Source organism: Canis lupus, chromosome 15 (genome assembly GCF_048164855.1).
Source record: "Canis lupus baileyi chromosome 15, mCanLup2.hap1, whole genome shotgun sequence".
NCBI lineage: Eukaryota > Metazoa > Chordata > Mammalia > Carnivora > Canidae > Canis > Canis lupus.
In genome coordinates, this window is record NC_132852.1 from 46,915,309 (window position 1) to 46,939,878 (window position 24,570).

The 24,570-nt window shown below is 41.9% G+C and overlaps 2 protein-coding genes across 3 annotated transcripts; both read right to left on the reverse strand.

Annotated features, from left to right (window-relative positions):
* Window positions 1–753: 753 nt before the first annotated feature.
* Window positions 754–21,583, reverse strand: GIMAP4 (GTPase, IMAP family member 4). 2 transcript variants are annotated; one of them, XM_072777019.1, is made up of 4 exons: window positions 21,490–21,583; window positions 7,833–7,878; window positions 4,643–4,712; window positions 754–2,533 (listed from the first exon to the last, which is right to left on the reverse strand). In XM_072777019.1, exons 3-4 carry the CDS (start codon window positions 4,698–4,700, stop codon window positions 1,602–1,604), a joined length of 990 nt encoding a protein of 329 aa, XP_072633120.1. In that variant the 5' UTR covers window positions 4,701–4,712; window positions 7,833–7,878; window positions 21,490–21,583; the 3' UTR covers window positions 754–1,601. The 2 variants fall into 2 exon arrangements, with proteins under 2 accessions (XP_072633120.1, XP_072633121.1); XM_072777020.1 differs by lacking the exon at window positions 7,833–7,878 and having other exon boundaries at window positions 21,490–21,569.
* On the reverse strand, window positions 12,588–21,614 carry GIMAP7 (GTPase, IMAP family member 7). The gene is made up of 2 exons (XM_072777023.1): window positions 21,490–21,614; window positions 12,588–14,471 (listed from the first exon to the last, which is right to left on the reverse strand). Exon 2 carries the CDS (start codon window positions 14,430–14,432, stop codon window positions 13,557–13,559), a length of 876 nt encoding a protein of 291 aa, XP_072633124.1. The 5' UTR covers window positions 14,433–14,471; window positions 21,490–21,614; the 3' UTR covers window positions 12,588–13,556.
* Between the last annotated feature and the right edge of the window lie 2,956 nt (window positions 21,615–24,570).

Consider the following 24,570-nt stretch of genomic DNA (forward strand, 5'->3'; position numbering starts at 1 on the left):
TCTGCAGAGTGCAATCAAATCTGTCTCCCTCTGAGTGGCTATTTCAAAATGTAAGTTTTCTGTGTTATGCTTCTCTTATCCTCAAGCCTTTGCTAACTTTTAGTAAATGTACAGTCCAAACTCATTTGTGGTTTGGGAAAATAAGGGAGAGGCATATTTAAACTTTAAGAGAAGGTTTGCTTTGCTTTGCTTTAATGAAGGTTTACATTGCTTTAAAGGGAGGTTTATATTTAAGGTTTAAGTTTTATATTTAAACCTTCATTCAAAGCAAAGTGGCTTGCCAATTTCAAGATGGCAGAGCAAGGAGAGTTGGCATAAGTCACATATCTCCACCAGGACATGTTGGTAGAACATGGAAATGTGCTTTGGGAAGCCCTAGAAATGATTAGGTGAGAAGTACCCAGGAGAAAAGGGATAGAGGCACCTCTTACTTTTGTTATCCATATCACAAAGGGGAATTTTTGCACCAGGAAAACCAGAAAGGTCTCTGAAATCTTGGTTACACATGATTTCTATTAGTGCAGAATGAATGAATCAAGGAGAATGTGGTGTTGGACTGGTGGAGGGGCTGAAACTGTGGCTGGAGTGTTCCGGGAAAGAGGAGGAGAGATGTCTTGAAGGTTGATGAAGACTAGTTCCGAAATCATCTTGAAATTTTACAAAAAAAAAAAAAATGAAACTCATCCCTGTGTTCTTAGAAGATATAGCAGTGGTATTTTCCAAGAAAGAGTGGACTCCAATTTTATACAAATATGAGAGAACAGAAAAGATTTATTGTAGTAACAGTAAACAAACAATTCAACTGGGTGGGGGTGGGCAATGTGGGGATGACCTCCAAAGCAATAAGTAAGCAGTAAATAATCAAGATGTGATGGCAACAATTGGTTTCACAAGGAAAAGTGGTTATTCAGCAAATACTTTTGCATTGAGGTTGGTCAAAGAGCTGCTTTGGATGTCTGAACATTGCTCTCTTATGTGTTGAATCTCTTTCATCCACTCTTTCTGGAATTTTACTTAGTTGAGTTCTGAGAGATCTATTTTCCAGATGCTCCATTGTTCTTCAGGGGGCAGATGGTAAGGAACAATTTGAGTCCTTCTGTAAAAATATAATTAAACACATATTTCCAATCATGTGGAAAGAGTTCTATAAGTATCTCCATCTATAGATTACCCAACACACAGAACTGATCTTTCTAACCAACCCTATGGCTAAGGTTATCCTCACTATGTCCTAAGGGCAAAAATAAGTGGTAGAAGCAGCAGAGGGAGATGATCCAGCAATCTAGAAAGAATCTAGAGGAGAAACTTTTATGAGGGAGCAATAGAGAAAGTTCGAGGTCATCTTCTTTGAAGAATTCACAAGGCAGAGGGCATCAGTACTTTCTGCTTTGGAGTTCCACAAACTGAGAATTTATCCCTCTTCTGTTAAGTCAACCAGACCTCTACCAATTGCTGACAGTGAGCTTTATTACACACTTTAGTTGGGAGAGCCTGGGACACACAACTCGGAGCACTCTGACTTTGGTGAACAAGTTGGGAGGTAGAGGTGGGGCAAGACCACCAGGAAACACACAGGGAATAAGGAGATCTTTTCATTCAGTTTAATCTTCCTTAAATAGGTAGAAGAAAACATGGAAAGCCATCTCCAGTACTTTCATGATGATATCAAGTATCCCACTTTCACTCTCAACTTCATTTCTGGCATTCTGCTGCTTTAGAGCGTAGAAAGCCTCCCTCTCTGCCAACTTCATCTCCATTTCTTCCTGTCGTTTTTGCTGCTCCAGTTTATCCTCCAGCATTCTGATTTTCTCTCCAAACTCCTCTCTTATCTGCACTCTCTGTCTCTCTAGCTCTGCTCTGTAAAATTCTTGTAACACTTCGATTTTTTTCTGAATCTCCTCTTCAGCCTTTTGGAACATCTTATTGGTGTAACATCCTCCTTCATTCTCCATCACCACGCGCTGGACCAGGGTGAGTAGCTGCATTCTCTGAGCCTCCTGCTCAGTTCCTGTTGCTCGATTGTTGAACACACAGTAGCGATCCCGGAACATGTCCACCAGCTCTTGGATATCTTCTGAAGCATCCTTTAAGTAGTCCTGGAAATGCATGCCATCCAAGTCATCTTTCCGGGTGAATAAGAGAATCATATACCTCCGAGCTCGGGGTCCAAACATTTGCAGAATCTTCTCCATGGCCTTGCGTTCTTCCTGAGTATACCGGCCCAGCGGGACCACCAGGAGCAGAGCGTGAGGCCCCGGGGAGGTCAGGAGGATGCAGTGAGCAATCTCTCTGCACGTGTCAGCATCCTGTACCTCGGTGTCGAAAATGCCAGGCGTATCCACGACGATGAGTTCTCTCCCATGCCACCTGCTGCTCCCTTTCTTACAGACCTTGGTGACAGATTTTGCTGCGATGCTGGAATGAAACACTTTCTCTCCAAGGATGCTGTTGCCTGTTGCACTCTTTCCCGCTCCAGTCTTTCCCACTAAGACAAGTCTCAGTTGTGAGTCTCTGCAGTCTTGGGATCCAAGCCCTTGGATATCAGGAAACAGAAGCCACAGCATTAAGATGGACCTCTAGCTGTTTCCCCAGCAGGGCCCCTGTCCCCCTCATACAACCCCCTCCTCTATTGCCTGAGGCTCCCCTCCTGTGAGTGACTTCAGCACCCTTCTATAGAAGCCTATTGAAAGTCTATAGACAGCCTGAGGTTCCTCTTGCAGCGCTTGGGAAAGGGCCAAATACTTTCCAGGATTCTCTTGAGCTTCTTATTCTTACCTCTTATAGCTAAGTAGCCCACAGAAGAGGAAACAAAATAGTTCAAGAAGAGAACTCAGAGCTGCTGCTGGTAGCTGGTCATCAGAGCCATGCAGGAAGTAACACGAAATCTGACTTTGGGACCTCTCAGTGGGAGTTCCTTCCCCAAACTGTATTCAAAATGGAACTTTTCCTCTATCCATTAAGGAGTCAAGTGGGCAGGTCATACAAACCATCCCATCCTTGCGAGGTACAAAAGGGATGCCAGGGCAGAAAGACAAAGCATCCCTTTCTAGTTCCTATGTGTGACCATCCTGTCAGGGATTGTGACCCAAGAGAGAACAGAATACCTTCATTTAAAGTTAAAGACCTTCAGGGTCCTGGGTGGCTCAGTGGTTGAGTGTCTGCCTTTGGCTCAGGTCATGATCCCGGGGTCCTGGGATCGAGTCCTGCATCGGGCCCCCCGCAGGGAGCCTGCTTCTCCCTCTGCCTGTGTCTCTGCCCCTCTCTCTGTGTCTCTCATTAATAAATAAAGAAACTCTTTAAAAAAATAAAGACCTTAGATTAGAATCTACCTACATTTTTTTTACATTCTAAATTAAGACATTAAAGAATTATAGCCAGAAAATATTGACAGTTCTCTGAAGGGACTATAAAATTCTTCGATAGATCAAAAAAGAAAGAAGAAACCCATACATCGATGGAGTTATCCTCTCTTATTTTCACCAGATGAAGCACATTTTCTTCCTAGGAAAGTCGACAGCTAACACCTGCACAGCGCAGCCTAGCAACAGAAACTCTGTTCTCGGAACAACCACTGAGCCTTGAGTGCAACTCCAAATCATCTATGCAGTTCTTCCGCACTGGTATTCAGTGATCCTCTGCACATCTTACTGTGTCAGTACGGGCCTGGGCTTCAGTATTTGTTAAGCACAGAGCCAGGACCCCTGGGATGGATAAACAGGGCGCAATCACATTTGAGAGCCTGTTTCTCCGAGAAGGTGGACCCTACCCGCATAGCCCTTGAAGGAGGCTGATTTCTGCATGAGGAATCCTGTATCACAACCTTCCATTTTGGCTTGAAGATGATGCATACATCACCACACTCACAATTCCAGACACTGTTATAAGCCCCATCTTATTTCTCAGGGGGAATATTGCCATTCGGACCAAAAATCTAGGCACTGCTCTTGATTCTTCTCTTTCCTTTACTTTCCACATCTGGCCCAGCAGCGTGTTCTCTTGACTTCACCTGCAAATCTGTGCCTCTCTCCACTTGGAAGCCCACTACACTAGCTCAAGCTACCATCAGCATCCATGCTTCCAGAGGCTCCCAGGTGGTCTCTCCGCTTCCATTTTGTCCCCTTCCATCTACCCTGTCAATTGGAATATTCTTTTAAAAATACCAAATAGAGGAGAGAGATTGCAGAACCCCAACTCTGGCTTCCACGAAATCTATAGGGAATCCCCCTCTCCTTCTGAGGATTAGCAGAACCAACCCTAATGCAGAGTTGCCTGCATCTGATAACCAGAATCCTGGGGTGAGACAAGTGACTTCCAGAAATCAAGAACATTGAATACAGGATGGTGAGGATTATCTAAGGAAAAATGTAGATGGGAGTTCAGATGATTATTCAGTTAGCAGCACCATGGAAGACTCCAACCTCAGGACATCCTGAGGGCATTGGTAGAGAGGGAGCAGAAAATCAGGGGAGGAGAAACAGAAAGGCCCTTTACCAGGAGAAAGTGCAAGAGGGTCCAGAGTGAATGGAGAGGAAATCAGACATGGGGATGGGGTACAGTGCTCCAGCTGGCATGAGGGCTGGTGGCCAGTGCAGGAGAACACCCCCTAATAGCTGTCCTCCCTCTGGGCCGGACACCCTCTCACCGAAGCTGCTCAGGGGTTCACTGGCACCGGAGCTTGCACTGGACATCAGGGCTGCCATTGCAATGAACTCCTGGACAGAAAGAAACATGACATGTCATTTTAGGGAAATAGAAAGTAAGTAGAAACCTCAACCCCGCGTAGCCATCAGTTTCATTTTTTCTGTAAACTGGCTTCTTGCTTTCTCCTCCTTGATTTCCCAATGCTTCTCCACTCTCCAGATTGTTCCTTTTTCTCTACACAAACAAATGTTTCGAGGGCTTCGAGGACTTCATAGGCACTGCTTCCAGGTGCCCTTTCCTGTCAATCCTAAGGACTGTCTGAAGCCAGCAGTGCCTAAACAATGCATTCCTTGCTAATAAATTCCTTTCTTCTTCTATTTTAATGACCTCTCTCTGCCCTTGTGCCTTTCTTTTGTGTAGGTCAGTGGTTGTCCCCTCTATTTGCTGGATAAGGTGCTGCCTGATTCAGGAATCATTAATAAGACCAACTGGATCTTCAAATTTACTTGGTTGAATTTTGTTTCCCTACACAGAACTCTTATTGGAGCGGACTTTGACTAGGACAGGCTGAAAATACTAGTTGTTAAGGCCAGGCTCATCTGATAAGAAGCCATCAAAAAAAAAAAAATCTAAATACTATTACAAGGACAGATATTTCTTTTGTAGGAAGAGTCGTTCATTTCTTTATCCCGTAAGGATAAGGAATAAGAAACAGCTTCTTGTACACTGAGAAGAGAAATCACACAATTTTAAAGATCAGCTTTGGCCACAAACTTGATGTTAGTGATGGGTGCTAGGGAGTAGGTAGGTAGAATAACAGAAAAGGAAAACAAAAGGTTTTGGGGTATTTCTTAAGGTCCTTCTTCCAGCATGTGGGCTCTCTCTCTCTCTCTCTATATATATATATATATATTTTTTTTTTTTAATCTTATTTAAGTGAGTCAAGGGAGCTGCAGAGGGGGTAGGAGAGAGAACCTTAAGCAGGCTTCATGCCCAGCACAGATCATGATGCGGGGCTCAATCTCATGATCCTTAAATCATGATCTAAGCCAGATGTTCAAGGGTCTAAGTCACCCAGGTGCCCCTGGGTTCTCTCCATTCTGCAGTGCTGTGCTGTTTATCCCAATTCCGATGTAAAAACAGAGGACTGTACTTTTGTGGCACTGACTCTGGGGGCTGAGTTCTCCTACTCCCTAAAAATAAGCATCCAGGGGAGCCTAGGTGGCTCAGTCAGTCAAGTGGCCAACTCTTGATTTTGGCTCAGGTCATGCTGACATGGGGCCCGTTTAAGTCTCTCTCTCTCCCTCGGTCCCTGCCTGCCCCCTCTCCTTCTCTAAAACACAAAACAAAAAACCCACAAAACATAAAAACAAAACAAGCATCATTGGTCCTTAGCTCCTCCTGAACTGCCGAGAGTCACCTGAGGGCGGCGGGGTGGGGGGTGGGGGGACATCTCTGTCATCCCACCTCCTAAGATTCCTTTTCCCCAACTCTGAGCGAGGCTCAGACCTCCCTCTGGAGGCAGGTCTGAGTAGGCACTTAGGTTAGCTGGGTAAGAGAGCCTCTGAGGGATCCCTGGGTGGCGCAGCGGTTTGGCGCCTGCCTTTGGCCCAGGGCGCGATCCTGGAGACCCGGGATCGAATCCCATGTCGGGCTCCCGGTGCATGGAGCCTGCTTCTCCCTCTACCTGTGTTTCTGCCTCTCTCTCTCTGTGACTATCATAAATAAATAAAAATTAAAAAAAAAAAAAAAAAAGAGAGCCTCTGGGCCTGACCTAGGTGCTGGCTTTGGGGCAGGTGACAGTGAGCTGTACTTCTCACATCTCCCATCTGCTCCCCACGGAGTGACTTCTGTCTGCTTACCCAACTCTACCCCTGAAAGCTTTAAGTTTATTTATATATTCTATAAATAGTTAAAGTGATGAAGTTTTGGAATATAGGTGAGGGTTGGTGGGGTGAGGTCTGGAGCCGACGACCAAAAAAGAATTCTTGAGATGTCTTTGGTGCAAAATGGTGGGTTTTTTTTAAAGCCCGAGGCCAGGACCTGTGGGCAGGAAGAGCAGTTGACCCAGGCCCCTGAGGGGTGGCTCACTATATACCTGGGAGTCAGGAGGGGTTTGGGGACAGCGTGTTCTCTAAGGAATTTTGGAAGCAGGGTTTCCAGGACTGTGAGGGGGTAGCTATTGTTGGGGAAAGGTCACTGATTCCTGTCTAATTAGGCCTGAGTCATGAGACCCGTCAGATGTGTAGGGGTGCAACATGTGCTTGGGGGGTGATCATATACTTTGGGGGGTTTAGAGACAAAGGAAATTTCCAAAGGAGTTTTTTTTTTTTAGCACTTTCTTTTTAATTTTTTAAATTTATTTTTATTTATTTACGATAGTCATCACAGAGAGAGAGAGAGAGAGACAGAGAGAGAAAGAGGCAGAGACACAGGCAGAGGGAGAAGCAGGCTCCATGCACCGGGAGCCCGACGTGGGATTCGACCCAGGGTCTCCAGGATCACGCCCTGGGCCAAAGGCAGGCGCCAAACCGCTGCGCCACCCAGGGATCCCCCAAAGGAGTTTTTATATGTTAAAGTAGACCTACAGGCTCCTGGGGGTCGGGCTAAGATGGACTTTCACCTTCAGCACATTATGAACATGGAGGCAGTTGAGTCCCTAGAGGAATGTCCCTCTACCTGTCTCAAGGGCTTGCCAATGAGCTGCCCCGGCTTGTGCCTTGTCCCCAGCTAGTCCCCTGTTCCCCTACCATAAGGAATCACTTATTTTAACAAATATCCTTTGGACAGCAACCCCTGAAAGATGCATTGATTTGTAGGGCTCAGCCTTCAAAACAGATTATAGGGGTGTCTGGGTAGCTCTCTGGGTTAAGCATCTGCCTTTGGCTCAGGTCATGATCCCAGGACCCTGGGATCAAGCCCCACATCAGACCCTCTGCTCAGCAAGGAATCTGCTTCTCCCTCTTCCTCTGTCCCGCCCCCACTTGCACGGAGGTGCTCTCTCAAATAAATAAGATCTTTAAACAAACAGATTACAACCTAATATCAGCAAAAACAAGAAACAGGTAGTAACAAGACCTATACCTTCTGAGAAGGAATATACCAGTAGGTTTAAGATCTACACCCAAGGGAGAGGTCCTCTGTCCACCAAATCACGTTACCCTCTCCCCAAATACCCCTTTTCCTCTTACCTGGAAAATCTGGGTGCTGCTCCCTTCTCTAAGTTTAAAGGCAATTCTAAGACAAGATGTTGAGAAAAAGAAGAGAAGAGGAAGTGAGAGGAGGAGCCGTCCAAACGTGCTAGAGTAAGAGACCTGCCCACTTCATCATCCAGTGGTTGCAAACAGAACTTTCTGTAGGGGTCCTGGGTGACTCAGCTGTTCTGAAAGCCTATAGTCCCCAACCCCACAACTCAGCATATCAGGCCTTCCAGCCTAACATCTGCCCCTACTGCTTTAAGCCAGTATCAGTGTAGGCAGCCCTACTGCCTCTCCTTCCTCCCAGTGACTGAGGGAGAAAGAGCTGCTATTTCCAAGGTCTCATCCACTCAAGCAAGAGAGGGTAAATGATCTTCATTTAATTAATTATATGGGTACAAAGTCACCCTGTGAGATGGTGCTCAGACCATTTGCAATAGGCTAATCATTGACATCTGACACTACCTGCCATGAAAATGCAAACTGTGAGTATGGGGGGGGGATCCCAGTATGAAAGCCAGTTTACTATTACACCCCATAACTGAGACTTTATTTCTTTCCTTTTTTTAAAAAAAAAAAAGATTTTTTTTATTTATGAGAGACACACACAGAGGCAGAGACACAGGCAGAGAGAGAAGCATGCTTCCTGCAAGGATCCTGATGTGGGACTACATCCCAGGACTCCAAGATCACGCTCTGAGCTGAAGGCAGACGCTTAACCGCTGAGCCCCCCAGGTGTCCCTGAGACTTTATTTAAAGTTGCATAGCACTTGAGTGATTATACAAACTGCTAACAATTCCAAAGAGATAAAATAGAAGATATAAGTATCTCTGAGGATAGTATGGGGTTGGCCTGGTGTATATAAGCACCGGATGATGACTACATTAATTATTTATTTATTAGAGCTTTTATTTATTTCTTCATAAGAGACACACAGAGAGAGGCAGAGACACAGGCAGAGGGAGAAGCAGGCTCCATGCAGGGAGCCCAATGCAGGACTCAATCCCGGGACCCTGGGAATCACAACCTGAGCTGAATGCAGATGCTCAGCCACTGAGCTACCCAGGCGCCCCTGATGACTTCTTTAAAACAGGAGACAGGGCAAAGGAACAAATCATGCACTAGCAGTGAGGATAAAGAACATTCCAGAACAATAGAACCTAAATAACAAGCACGACTCAGCCCTTAGATGAAATAAGCAAGCGAAAGCAAGTCAGAAAAACAAGCAGAGTATGAACACATATCTGTGATTCTGAAGTGATCTGAAGAGAGAAAGGATAGGATTATATTTCATTTCTAAGCTTAAGCCCAGCTAGAAGGTCTGTATCATTCTCTATTTAAGTGTGGGAGTGGGAGCAGAGATTGATGTAAAATATAACAGAAATTTTAAGTACTATTAAACCCCCAAACCATTACTTAGATATTCTTTATTTGGGTCACAAGCATCAATACTTACAAGGAAATTCTCTGTGATGGTTTACATTTGTAACAACACCCAGGTTCATGACCTGAGCCGAGGTTAGACACTTGACTGAGCTACCCAGGCACTTCTGAAATGTATGTATTTTGCTTTCATTTTTGACAGTTATTTCCCTGAGTGCAGGATTTCAGGCTAGTTGTTATTTTCTCTTAGCACATTGAAAATCTGCCTCCACTGTTTCTCTGGCTTCCTCTATCACTATGAAGAAATCAGTGGAGGGGGTGCCTGGGTGGCTCAATGGGTTAAGTGTCTGCCTTCAGCTCAGGTCATGATCCCAAGGGTGCTGGATCGAGCCCTGCATCAGGGCTCCCTGCTCAGCAAGGGGGTCTGCTTCTCCTTCTGCCTATGTCTCCACCTCTCTGTGTCTCTCATGAATAAATAAAATATTTTTAAAAATACATTTCAGACAAGAGAGACTGAGATTTCTTGCCACCAACACAGTCTCAGATGAGAAATTTATAGGGAATATATCTGAGGCAAGAGGAGAGCAATCACAGTAAAATCAGAGGAGGAGGAAAATAAAAAAAGACTAAGTTTAAACAAATGTAAACTATATAAAATACTGTTAATACTTCCTAGGGTTTAAAAAGGAAAAAAATAGGAAAATTAAATATTCAACAATAACAATATATAGATTGGGGTGGAGAGTGGGAACAGAATTTAAATGTTCTAAAGTAATTTGTTGTATAGAAGAAAATTAAAACGTAAATTTCTTGTGACTTTGAGAAGTAACGACTGTGTTTTATAATCACTGGGTGACTACAGGAAAAGTGTAATATAATTTCCAAACTAATAGAGAAAAAAATAGAATGTGGGGGGCAAAAACCGAATAATTCCAATTAAACCACAAAGAGGAAGGGGAAGAAAGTGAAATATGGAATAGGCTGGACAAGTAGAAAGCTTACAAAATGCAGCTAAAGCAGTAACTGCAGATTAAAATTTAGCTTTCAGTGTACATAGTAGGAAATAGAAAGAATGAAAAATAATCAGGAAAATATATATCTGAAGATAAGCAGTAAGGAAATAAATTTTTTAAAAAAGAGCAAGCTACAAACTGGGAGAAACTATCTGCAATTCATATACCAGATAGGGATCCCTGGGTGGCGCAGCGGTTTGGCGCCTGCCTTTGGCCCAGGGCGCGATCCTGGAGACCCGGGATCGAATCCCACGTCGGGCTCCCGGTGCATGGAGCCTGCTTCTCCCTCTGCCTGTGTCTCTGCCTCTCTCTGTGTGTGACTATCATAAATAAATAAAAATTAAAAAAAAAATTCATATACCAGATAAAGAACTTAGGTATATATTTGATAAAGATTGGACAAAAAAATAGAATGTGTAAAGAGCTCTTAAAATTTATAAAAATACAAAGACAATCCCATTTATTTATTTATTTTTATTTATTGGAGAGAGAGAGAGAGAGAGAGAGGCAGAGAAGCAGGTTCCTCGCAGGGAGCCCGACGTGGGACTCGATCCTGGATCCCGGGATCAGGCCTGAGCCGAAGGCAGACGATCAACCGCTGAGCCACCCAGGCATCCCAAGACAACCCCATTTAAAATAGAAAATACAAATATCTTTGACATGTAATAAACCACACATAATTAGAGAATGCAGTTGAATAAATGCTCAAGTATGTAGACACCAGTGAAACACCATCACAAACAACGGCTGTGGGTATGAGCCACAGATGTTCCTCATGTGCTGTTCACTTACCCCTGTCCCCAGACAGCCACCTCCATGTGTCCCCTCTCTGTACAATATGCATAACTGACTCCCACCTCTGTGGCCCACATTTAATTTATGAGCAACACTTACTTTTCCCCTGCAGTTAGTGAAAGTTTTGACTGTTCCCCAGACAGCTACCTCCATGTGTCCCCTGCTCCCTCCATAGAGCACAGCAACATCTCTTCATGTCCTATGTCCCATGGGACCACTAGACAGCAAAGCCAAACTCCAAGGGACACAGATCAAGTCCCCTCAGGAATCTCGGAACATACGCAGCCACACTCTCTGGCAACATCAAGGTCCAGAGGCCACCTCACTTGGTTTGAGGCAGAGGGAACCTCCATCTGCTGGGCAGGGCCACAGATCAGAGTCCCTAGGGTCCCTCCTTTATTTAATCCCACAACTACACCTGGTCACTTTTTGCACCAGGTAGGTAGACTGTTCTCCAGATGAACCCCTAGAATTAGGTCATTGTCCCTATAACTGAAATGATCTCTTTCAAAAAGTCTTTTTCTCTTGGGGTCCCTGGCTGGTTCGGTTAAAACAGCATGTGACTCTTGATCTCAAGTTCTTGAGTTCGAGAGCCCCAAGTCGAGTGAGAGATTACTTAAATAGGTAAAATTTTAAAAAAATTGGGGGTGCCTGGGTGGCTCAATTGGTTGGGTGACTGACTCTTGATTCCAGGTCAGGTCCTGGTCTTAGGGTCTTGGGATCAAGCCCCCTCATCCACCTGCCCCCACCCCAGTCAGGCTCCCTGCTCAGCAGGGAGACTGCTTCAGGATTATCTCTCCCTCTGCCCCCTCCCCTCTTCACATGCTGCCTGTCTCTCAAATAATAAATAAATAAATAAATAAATAAATAAATAAATAAATAAATAATTCTTTTAAAAATCCTTTCCTCTTGACTCCTCCAAATAGCTATCAAATTAGTTGAAGAACTAAACCTCACAAAACTGGTTCTTGCTCCTTCCTTTGTAAGTCTTACATGGATCTTCTAGCATACAGCTTTGGACGGTGGGGATATTGGCCAGGTGGGGATATTGAAGACCCAGGTGAAATTGAGGGGGATATTTATATTTATTTATTTTGGGGGGGGATATTTATATTTATATACTATCCTACCATTCATTCCAAGACTGTCACATAATCTTCAGACCAAAATTTCAGGTTAATGCAGTTCATTTATATTGGACCCTTTGACAACTGATATTCAACTTGTCACAAACCTAACTGAACACTATTGCTCCTGACCCTACCCTTCCCCTGACAACCTTACCTGTCACCTTTAACTTTCTCATTTCTGGAAGAAACTCATCACCCATGTGGACACATTCTCTGCCTATGTCTCTGCCTCTCTCTGCGTGTCTCTCATGAATAAATAAATAAAATCTTTGAAAAAAATCCTAGTTTAAGTTCCACATTGTGGGTCATGACTATCACACATTACAATAACAAGTTTCATGCACACATAAAAGGCTGGAACTTCCAGAGTCCTCATCATGTGGAGATAGTTGGGATACAAAATATGTAGATAATTGAGTAAGCAATATTTCGTTTGACAAGTAAAGAGATAATGATTTATTTGATTTACTCATTTTTCCTCTGGTATGTTTTAATCTTCCAAAATAGAATATGAGGTTAAGAGAAAAAAAATCAACTCACAGAAGTTGTATGTTCAATAGTCCAGAGAAAGCCAATGCTTCCCTAAAGGGGACTCGTAGACAAGCCCTAGAACAGTGCATGTTACCAGCGGCACTAACACTTAATGTATGCAGGATTTCTTATTTGAATTTTCCTAAATGGAGTCTTTCAACTCTATATATCATTGCCTGAGCATGCTAATTTTGTAACTTCTTCAATTTGTTGGCCCTGTAAAGAGGGACAGGTGGGAACAGGAGGTGGTGGCAAATGGAGCTGGGAAGGGGCTCCACTCTGGTTAGCTGTCACTACATAACAAACCATTCTGAAGCTCAGTGGCTTAAAACAACCACCATCATTTTTTTTTTCTCTTCAATCTGCAATTTGGAAGGGACTCATCTCTGCTCTTTGCAACTTTGTCTGAGGTGGCAGGGCAGCCAGAGAGCTTCCTTCCGTGTTGCCTTGCTTGCATGGCTTCCAAGTTGGTCCGGCTAGGAAATGAAAGATGAGCCAGGGGAGTAGGCCAGCGACGTCAAGCCCTCTTCATGGGAGCCTCTCAATGGACAACATGGCCTTTCTCATAACATGATGGCTTAGTCCCAAGGGCAAGCCCCCCTGCAGGGCAAGGGGCATTTTCCATGTCTAGCCATAGAGTCACAAGAGGTTGCTTTAGCCATCTGCTATTTATCAAAACAGTCACAAAGCCTGTCTAATTTCAAAGTAGGAGACACAGACCCTGCAACTCAGTGGGAAAAGTAACAAGGTCAGATTGTAAGAAGAATAAGTAGGATAGAATATATTGTTAGCTATCTTTGGAAAATACAATCTACCACTATTACAAGCCATAGTAAATTCAGAAGCAAAAGTAAAATTGACATTATTACCAAAACATATGCCATATTCTTGAAAGTACCCTCATAATACTATTTAAAACATCTCCAAATATTCCCTTCTCAGCTTCTTCCCTTAGATTTTTTATTTGTTCCTCATACTTCATCCTCAGTACTTTTATTTTTTCCTCTCTTTCTTTCTGTGATAAATGAGCATATTCCTTTTCTATTAGTTTAATTTCTTTATTTAATTGATCAGTGTAGATTTTCTTCAGGATTTCTGCCTTTCGTTTCAGCCTTTCCTCTGTGTCCTTGTAAATGTCATCAGAAAAGTAAGCCCCGCCATTGCTCTGCACCATCTGCTCTATCAGCTCCACCAGCTCCTGCACTTGAGCTTCCTTCTCGGCTTCTTTGGCTCTGTTGTTGAAGGCACAGTAGCGGTCCCCACACTCCTTGGTGATGTTCTTTAGCTTCACATCTGCGCTCTCTATAAAGTCACTTAGGCTCTGATCCTCTAAGTTATCTTTGCGAGTGAACAACATGATCATGTGCTTCAAGGCTGGCTTCCCAAAGACAGCCTTGATCAATGCCACGGTCTTCTGCTCTTCCTCTGTGTAGCGGCCCAACTGTAGAACCAAGAGGATGGCGTGGGGCCCAGGACAGGAGGAGATAACACACCTGCTGATTTCCTTGCAAGTAGTGTCCAGGGTCTCCTTGGTATCAAAGAGCCCTGGGGTGTCAACAACAAGAAGTTTCCTCCCTTCCCATTCCCGGGATGCTTTCTGACACTCTTTGGTGATAGCATGGGCTGCAATTCTAGAGTCAAATACTTGTCTCCCAAGAATGGTATTCGCTGTTGCACTTTTTCCACTTCCAGTTTTCCCTACCAGAACAATCCTCAGAGTGTTGTCCTGAGGGTCAGCCATGTTAATATCAAGAGGCTTTAGGGCTTAGTATCCACAGACCTTAAGGAAGGCAAGGAGAAGGTAAAGGATCAATGTAAGTGGAAAATATTACGCCCTCTTTTCTTTTTTTTTGTTCTTCCTTGAAAGTGTATAGTAGTCTATTATCCATGTTGATCCCATAAAGACAGAGATGAAACAGTTCAATTATTGTGGAAGAAATAATAAAATAGCTAAAGAGTTTCCACACAAAAGAGTACTAGATCCAGATGGTTTCATGGGGAACTCATCTAAACCCTTAAAGATCTAATAATCTCAATGCTTCTTAAGCTATTCCTGATTATTTAAAAAAGAAGGGAAAAATTTCAGGCACCTTGGTGGCCCAGTGGTTGAGCGTCTACCTTTGGCTGAGGTTGTGATCCCGGGGTTCTGGGACTGTGTCCCATATCGGGCTCCCTGCAGGGAGACTGCTTCTCCCTCTGCCTATGTCTCTGCCTCTCTCTCTGTGTCTCTCATGAATAAATAAATAAGATCTTTAAAAAAGGGGAGGGGATTTCAATTCTTTCTATGGCAGAAGTATGATATTGATCCTGAAGACTAATGAAGATTTCAATAAATAAAGCTACAGACCTGTCATTTATGATACTAATACAAATATCCTAAACAAATTATTAGACACTAAAAAAGTAATACACCATGATTAGATGTGATTTCAGAAATACTAGGGTAGTTCAATATGAGAAACTTGGGTTGTTATAATACATTCCCATGAATACATAAAGAAAAAAATACCTAGACGCAGAAGACATGTCACCAAATTCAACACTGATTCATGTTTAAATCATTTCATAAAATTTGAGTTAATAGATACTTCTTTTATGCTATTTTATATAAATTTAAAATTTTTTGTTACCACTTTTTTCCCCTTACACCTAAAAAGTTGACTAACAATTCATCTGGATGCGTAAAAAAGAAAATTAGCCTGGACAATCAAGAAAGAGAAAAACTGGGCAGCCTGGGTGGCTCAGCGGTTTAGCGCTGCCTTCCGCCCAGGGCATGATCCTGGAGCCTCGGGATCGAGTCCCACATCAGGCTCCCTGCATGGAGCCTGCTTCTCCCTCTGCCTGTGTCTCTACCTCTCTGCCTTTCTGTTTCTCATAAATAAATAAATAAATAAAATCTTTTTAAAAAAGAAAGAAAAACTATGAGGGATGACTGGCTCTACAGGATAGTAAAGCATTTTAGCCTCTAAAATTAAGGCAGTATGATGTCAGTAAATGAATAGAGAGAACAGTGAAACAAAACCAGAAAATTCAAAAACAGATCAAACTTATCATACTATATTCCTGAATATTCAATTCAATTATATTATGCCACAATTATATTCAATAAGACAGCATCTCATATCAATGGGGAAAAAGATGGACTAATAACCAGCATTGGGGTAACTATAAAACCATATAGAAAAACACAAAACTGCCTCCACTGTCTTATGCCATTCAAATTCTAAGTAGATTAGAAATCTAAACATAAAAATTAATTCATAAAAATACTAGAAAAAATGCAGATAAATTCTTTGTAACCTAGGGGTGGGGAAAATATTTCTAAGATTTTAAAGAGAGTAAGAAAAAAGACTCATAAATTTGATGACATAAAAATCTAAAAGATAATGTGAAGCCAAGAACACTGTAGACAATTAAAACACAAATGTCAAAGTAGGGGAGAAATTTTTCCAACCCATATCAAAGAGCGTTAATTTTCCTATTAGACAAAGAATAACAATGATGAATAAAAGAGAAAATTAACCTACTATACAGAATTCCTAAAAGTAGAGAAACAAAAGACCAACACCTTGATAGAAAATGGAGCAAGACATATGAATGAACAGTTCAAAGGATAAAAATGTCCCTTGAATATATAAAAAGATATTAACACCCACTTAAAGTAGAGAAAAATAAATCAAACATAGGAAAAGTAAGATAACTAAATTAAAACAATTAAAATTACACTGGAGATACTATTTCTCACCTACAGGTTTGGCAAAAATCCAAAAATTTGCTAGTATAATCTGTTGGTAAAAGTTTAGAGGAAATAGGTCCTCTTCTCCATTTCTAATGGGAATGGAAAAACAGTCCAAAACCTACAGAGGAGAAGTTAGTAATATCTTGCAAAAGTACATGTGTGTTTATCCCTAGATTATTTAGACCCAATTTTAGGATACATGCCTGTATATAAGGGCAGGCCACTCCAAAATGTGCCACTTTGGCATACTGATTATTTTAGATAAAAGTTACTAAAGAGACAGCCTGTGCAAGAAAGACACTCAGACCGTCTTCTATCCCCCTGTAAGTAGGAAATTAATCTCCCATGTAAAAGGTGCCTTCCCTGTCCCAGGAGCTAAAGAGACATCCTTATGACCAGAGATGGGAGATTTAGAGCCAAGAAGGCTGTACAGACAACTCCCGTTCGTTTTTACTAATTTTCTATCACAGCCCAAAGTCTGTTTAGAATTCCTTACTAATTGAAACTCCCAAAGTTAAGATTTCTTTGCTTGTCAATTCCTCCCAGATTCATTGTCTCTTTGTCTAAAAAGTATAAAAATTGCCTGCCTTGGTTATTTCTTTTGGTCTCAACTTCATTACTGGGCCTCCAGGCACACTTTGTCTTTTCTCTCGTTAATCTGTCTCAAGAAAATGTAGTTCTTAGTCCAGCTGGAAGACCTTGAAGGGTAGGGGAGGAATTTTTCCTTCCCTACATCTCAAAGCTACACTGACAAAAATACAGGATAAAAATTATGCATAAGTCTATTCACTGCATCACCATTTGTAATAGCAAAAAAACCCAAAAATCTACCAAATACCTATTAAGAAGGGACTGGTTGAATAAACTAAGGTATATTTACACAGAGAAGTGTAGAAAGGTCTAAGAAATATCTCTATATGCCAGTATGAAGAGATATCCAGGGTATTTCATTAAACAAAAAAGGCAAAGTGAAGAAAATAATGCACACTTTCCTACAATTTCTCTAATTAAGGAAGAACATGAACTATATGTATAAAATATAATATATATGTATATATATGTATTTCATGTACATGAAAAAGCAATGGCAGGAAAATCTGAAAAGTGAACAAACAAAAAGGTTACTTTTGTGGGGATGGGAAGAACAGGGTGAAGGGAACAAGAATAGAAGCTGGGAAATGCATTTCTTTGAATATACTTAGACTTCACAGATCTGATCTCAAACGCATGTACAGGTTATTCCCTGCTGTTTTAAAGTTCAAATTATACCACTTTGCTCTTATGAAAGACCTACTTCTGTGCCTGTTCTTGCTAGCCAAAGTAAATTTGAAGAGAATTTTCATTTTTACAAAAAAACTGAAAGCAAAACAGCGTTCAGAGTTTTTTTACAGTTAGATGAGCCACTAAAGAGGCAGCACACATCTTAGGCAGCAAGAGTGGTGCTGCTAAGCCCCTTTCTCAGGAACTCCATACAGCATCCCAGCATCCAGTGGATAGAGCTTTGAACCATGTGAGCGTGTGGGCTTCACCTCAATTGATTTTGTGCATCTGTTAGCAAGTTGTGTCTAGAAGTATCAGAAATGCATAAGGGAAATTATTTGGGGGGAATCTGGGGATACCCCAAAATGTTTCCATATAAATTAATAGTAATTGTTTCTCTGTTTTATGTCATTTTGGTTTATGAAAGATTTTATAGGAACATTCTGCTTTCAGATAGTAGGGGAGACTTGTAAATAGTTTATATAATCATACAACAAAAACTGTATTTTAAAATACTAATAAGGGATGCCTGGGTGGCATGTTAGTTAGGCATCTGACTCTTGATCTCAGTTTAGATCTGGATCACAGAGGTTCCCTGGGTAGCTCAGCAGTTTAGTGCCTGCCTTCGGCCCAGGGCGTGATCCTGGAGTCCTGGGATCGAGTCCCATGTCTGGCTCCCAGCATGGAGCCTGCTTCTCCCTCTGTCTGTGTCTCTGCCTCTCTCTCTCTCTCTTTCTCTGTGTGTGTGTGTCTCTCATGAGTAAATAAATTTTTTAAAAAGTCTTTAAAAAAGATCTTGATCACAGAGTCATTAAGTTCATACCCCACCTTAGGGTCCAGCGTGGAGCCTACTTTAAATAAGTAAATAAATAAATATTTCTTAAAACACTAGTAAAAATCAAAAGCAAATGAAACATATAGTATTTCATGTAATGGATAAACCACACAAAAGTTGCAAAGAAACTTGAAAAATGCAGTAATTTTGTTGTCCACCCTTAATGGGGTATATCATAAACCCAAAAAGGGAAAAAAATCTGCCAAAAAAAAAATCTTAAATTTTTTTAGGAATCCTATCCTGTACTTGTGTGTGTGTGTGTGTGTGTGTGTGTGTGTGTGTGTGTTTAGTTTTGAAGACCAGTGACAAACCCAGTGGCAAAGAGAACCCTTGGTGACCATACTGTGCTCTTCAAATGTTATTTCCCACTAAACACATTAGGACTCTTAGGAAAAAGTACTGATCCCAGGTCTGGGCCAGAAAATGTGCAAGTGGATCCTAGACTGTCTTGTCATACTATAAGGCAAGGGTGCTATCAAAAATTACTCAGACCATGGAGCACCTGGCTGGCTCAGTTGGCAGAGCATGCAACTCTTGATCAGGGTCACATTCGGTTTAGAGATTACTTTAAAAAAAATTACTCAGAACTTATCAAAAGGACTAAAGCATCAAGAAGAGGCTCTGACAGATGGGCAATTTGGGATCAATAAGAATAATATTTTCAAAAAAAAAGAATAATATTTCCAATGGGTTGAAATATATCAAATATGTTGAAATCTATGAATTCATAACAATATCATCTTCTTAAAAGAAGTCAGTTGTTCCCTTTGTAGTGTGCTAGGAAATAATTACATCATTCTGAACAAGGGAAAGAATCAAGCATTGCTTTCATTTTACATAACTGTACCTCATGGAAATGAAAGAATTGTTAAGGGGGAGTTTCTTTTTACAGGATTATTCCATCCAATAAATGAAGAAAGAAGGATAAAATAAGAATATAATAATTTGTGACCCTTAATGAAACAATTTTACTATAGGCTGTCATTAGCATCTGCTAAATCACAGGAAGAGAGAGAAGTGAACATAATATGCTGATATGTTTACAACTGCTCCTATGAAATATTCCAAAAAACCAGGCAAACCTTAATCTGATCAAGTCTCTCCTTAAATTTAAATTCATACACTGAATTTAAACACTGAAACTGGAAGAGCATGTTAAATAACATCTTGAGGGTTTAATCAACAAAATGTACACTGTCCAATTCTTTTGGACAAAAGACTGCCCTTTTCTGAAACAAAAAAATTTCACAGAAAGAAACAGGAAGGTGGAAACTTATTAAGCTAAACCTAAGAGATATCAAACAATTGCAATTTATGAACCTTATTTGGATCTGATTTCAAACAATTTTTAAAATTATGAGACCACTGGGGAATCTGAACACATCTGGTAATATTTTAAAAATCCTAATTGCTTTTCAAAGTCTGAAAAAGTCATATTTTTAATGGTCTTTATCTTTCAGACTTACATATTCAAATATTTACTAATAAAGTGATACAATGTCTGATATTTACTTCAAAATAATCTGGGGCAGATGAGAGGGGTTTATAGATGAAACAAGATTGACATAAATTGATAATTGCTGAAGCCTGGTTTAGGTACACAGAAGTTATCTTTGAATGAGTTAAAAATTTCCCTCAGTGAAAAATTTAACTTGGGGACGCCTGGGTGGCTTAGTCGGTTAAGCATCTGCCTTCAGCTCCGGTCATGATCTCAGGGTCTTGGGACCCAGCCCCCCATCTGGCTCCTTTTTCATCCGGGAGTCTGCTTCTCCCTCTCCCTCTGCCTCCTCCCTACTGCTTATGCTCATGCTCTCTCTCTCTCTCTCTCTCTCTCAAATAAGTAAATAAATAAAAATCTTTTTAAAAATTTAACTTGTTTGTAGTGTAACAACTATTAAATGTATACAATATACCAAGCACCCTGATAAATAGTTTTTATACGTTATTTCCTTTTCTCCCAAAAATAGCCTGCAAGGAAGCTAATTTTGTTATTCTAATTTTAAAAGTTTATTCGCTTATTTAAGTCATCTCTACACCCAACGTGGGGCTCGAACTCATGATCCCCAAGATCCAGAGTCACACACACACGCTCTTCTAACTGAGCCAGACAGGCAGCCTTAATCTAATCTTTTTAAATGAGGAAATTGATGTAGCTCAGAAATGCTGAGAGACTTGCCCAAGGTCACAGTGCTAATAGGCATTGGGCAGAGGAGGGACCAAATCCAAAGTCTGACTGACTACTACGCTCATGCATAACCATTACAAACTATGGCCTCTTTCTGGTTCCTTCTCAGGTCCTTGATTCTACATTTCTGTCTACATTGAATCAGAAAGATCAGGGAAGGACAAGGGAGATAGTGCACATTCTTTCCGGAAACGTAACTTATAGCAGGCCTGGAATTAAGGAAGGCAACGAAAGGATTTCATGCACTTTGTAGAATAGCTACTCCCGCCCCCATGGCATTCCCGCCTTGCCTCATCTGCTACACTATCAATCATACAACTTCCCTCCTTAAATGTTGTAAGGACTCAGCAACCTGAGTTTTTACTTCTTATGCCATTAGTGACTGGGCTATCCTTGGGAGATTAACAAAATCACATTCACACAGGCTTGGATTCAGATTCTTTTTCAGGAGAAAGAGGGATTTAGATCCAGGGGTCTCTAAATTGCCTTCTGGCTCTAAAGACCTGCCTTGAGGACAACAGCTGTCCTGTCACAACAGCAACTAATGGAAGGTGTATCATGCTATTCAGCAAGTTTGTCCTGTTAAATATGAGACAGGTGGACATTGGGTCAACGAGTCCCCTTCCTCCCACCCTACCCTCCACTACCCCTCTGACAGCATCCTCCTTGCTGTGCTGCTGGTACAGGACCTCGTCCCCTCTCACCCCAGAATCCACCCCCATGCATATCCCCATGTCCCACTGCCTCTCACAGCTCCATTGCTCTGAGGCCAGGCTCACCTTCTTTTGAACGATGGGTTCTCAGGTTTTCTCCAAAGAAGACTTCCGAAGCTTTTGTTCTAACTGTGAGGAAAGTGTAGCTAGCCTTTGAAACCGCTGAGCCAGGAAGTTCTGATTGGGTGGAGCTAGTGAAAGAAAAGTTTGCCTTTAAAGAAACAGAAATACTGTCCCATAATTTGGGGAGTGTTATGAACAGAACTGAAGGCCCTTCTGAGAGAGGAGGAGAGTTCAGAAAACCCTAACTTCATGTTTTCTATCCCTGCAGAGGGTCTGTCCCCAAACCCTGAGAATGGCTAGACCTAACTAGCAGATATGAAAGTTCTAGGACTCTTGATTTCTGGCTCAGTGTCTCACCCTCTGTCTAATGCATCTGAAAGTACTTCCCTCCTACATCTTCAAGAAATAAAAATCACAAAGGGGCACCTGGGTGGCTCGGTGGTTGAGCGTCTTCCTTCAGCTCAGGTCCTGATCCCACATCGGGCTCTCTGCAGGAAGCCTGCTTCTCCCTCTGCCTAGGTCTCTGCCTCTGTGTGTCTCTCATGAACAACAACAACAAAAAATCTTTAAAAATAAAAAGAAATAAAACCCACAAACTTTTGACAGGAAACTCCACTTCCTTCGGCCAGAGATCAATGTAGGGACTGATACAGGGCTTGATCAGTTTGTTATTTAGCAAGAAGGTCAAACAGACCACAGGTGAGGAAAGCGGCCAGCGATATTAGAGCCTTCTATCTTGCCACCAAATAAAATTAGTTACTTCTCCTTAAGAACAATCTCCTTCAAGTAAATTGTTGGATGTCACTCAAGCTTCCTGAGCTCTCCCCACTCACTCCTCCTCCAAAGGGTACTGCATGAAAATGAAGAATCAGCACCTCCACAGCCTGTCTACCAGGGTAAGGGACCTGGAGTCTCTTATTGTCTTTATTGAAATGGCTCCACGGACATCCAAAGAGAGATGCTCCCTGCAGTCTGAGAGCAGCCTTGTAACAGAGATAGAGGGGCTACGTGTGCTAGTGCGCTAGGGGCTGGATCCCTCAAAGGAAATACCAATCAAAGCCTCATGAAATAAGGACCAGCCCCCCAAGAGACTTACTCTCTTCCACTCTGATATATTTGGTTATTCTAATGAGTTAACCACAATCATTCAGTCCTGCCATCAAACAGGTTTCTGCTTCCATCTAAGGCTCCTCTGAAGACTCTGCCAAAGACTACCATTCCGGATCTGTGTCTTCATCAGAGAAGCATAGTCTCAGAGCTTCACAGGAAAACCGTAGGAGGTACTCCGAGCTATCGTTACTCCAAATAGACTCTTAAAAAAAAAATAGACTCTTCAGAGCAGGTTTCCAAGATGGAGTGCTTAGTCAATGCTCAGACTGTGCCAATGAGTGGAGCCAGGACTGCTGGGACTCAGTCTGGAAGCATATGTCCCTCATGAAATCAGATGACTGGTTCAAGATCCAACAGAGTGAGAATTAATTACATAGGACCGAGTGAACTGATTAAGGAAATTGCAGTGTGGTTATTTGCTTGGAATACTGATGGCGTTATTTTCAATGTTCTACTTGTACAGATATATGAGGAAACTTCCCTTCTTTCGCTGTAAACTATCTCCCATTCACAATTTAGTAGATCATGTATTTGTAAACTGATACCATTTTTATTTTTTTTAAGATTTTATTTATTTATTCATGAGAGACACAGAGAGAGAGAGACAGAGACACAGGTAGAGGGAGAAGCAGCCTCCATGCAGGCAGCCCAACATGGGACTCGATCCTGAGTCTCCAGGATCATGCCCTGGGCTGAAGGCAGCACTAAACCGCTGAGCCACGCGGGCTGCCCTGATACTAACCATTTTTAAATGTTAGCTGATCTTCACTTAACCTTCAGAATTCCAAAGCAAATACTTCTGCTGAGTTTTGTTCCACTTTTATATTGATATTTATATTGTATAGGTCCATTAAAAATCTATCTTCTTTTTTACAAAGATACAATTGAAAAAAACCAATTCTGCACCAAGGTCATCTATATGGTGTGTTTTGGTTTTTTTTAAGGAGGAGGGGAAAGGGAGAAGGAGAGAAAGAATTCTAAGCAGGCTCCATGCCCAAGGCAGAACCCATCATGGGGCTTTGATCTCACGACCCCGAGATCATGACCTGAGCTGAAATCAATAGTCAGACACTTAACTGACTGAGTCACCCAGGTGCCCCTATAGTGTGATATCTGAGAGTGATTTTTATTTAATCAAGGATAACCAGACCACTACTAGGGAGCAATGGTTGGTGTTGTATATGGAGCAAACGCCTATAAAACCCTCCCGAGAAAACTAATATGACGTCTGGCTTCCAGGATCTGTCTCTCAGGTAATAAGGAAGTCCACTCCCTGGCAGTCCAGAACCCTTGGCAAATTTTGGAGACCTCAAGAAGAGGAAAATTCACTGAGATTTATAGGCACAATATGCAAATTTTATCAGAGAAAGTGTTTGGGTCTCGGCTTCCTACCCTTGGGATAGAAGAATGATAGAGTCTGATTCAAGATTTGTCTTGAAAATTTCCAAAATGAAGTCTGTTCTTTGGAATTAAGAGTTGCTTAGTACTGTTAAGCTGAACAAATTCAAGGAGGCTATTCCAATTAATTAAGATTTTTGCTGCATCCATGTAAATAATCAGGCCACACATAATAAAATCAATCTTTGAAGATCAACAATAATTGTTGGGGGCTGTTCATTATCATGACGTGGAGAACACCATTAAAATAGTCCAAAATTTAAAAATAGGTAAGAGAGGGCAGCCCTGGTGGCTCAGCGGTTTAGCGCCGCCTTCAGCCCAGGGCGTGATCCTGAAGTCCCGCTATCGAGTCCCATGTCCAGTTCCCTGCATGGAGCCTGTTTCTCCCTCTGCCTGTGTCTCTGCCTCTGTGTGTGTGTGTGTGATGAATAAATAAATAAAATCTTTAAAAATAGGTAGGAGAGATTACTGAGTGTTCTTTCTGTGTGGCCTGTGCTTCACTGTCGTCTGAGATATTTTACAACTCTATAAGGAAAGAGAGGTATTTTGCATATTTCTGCCTTATAGATATGCAAA

Coding starts and splice junctions, on each gene's coding strand:
- GIMAP4 (XM_072777019.1), bottom strand. CDS start 4,700: ATGGCAGCCCTGATGTCCAGTGCAAGCTCCGGTGCCAGTGAACCCCTG. Junction 2,534..4,642: donor TGAACCCCTGAGCAGCTTCG/GTGAGAGGGTGT, acceptor CTGATATCCAAG/GGCTTGGATCCCAAGACTGC.
- GIMAP7 (XM_072777023.1), bottom strand. CDS start 14,432: ATGGCTGACCCTCAGGACAACACTCTGAGGATTGTTCTGGTAGGGAAA.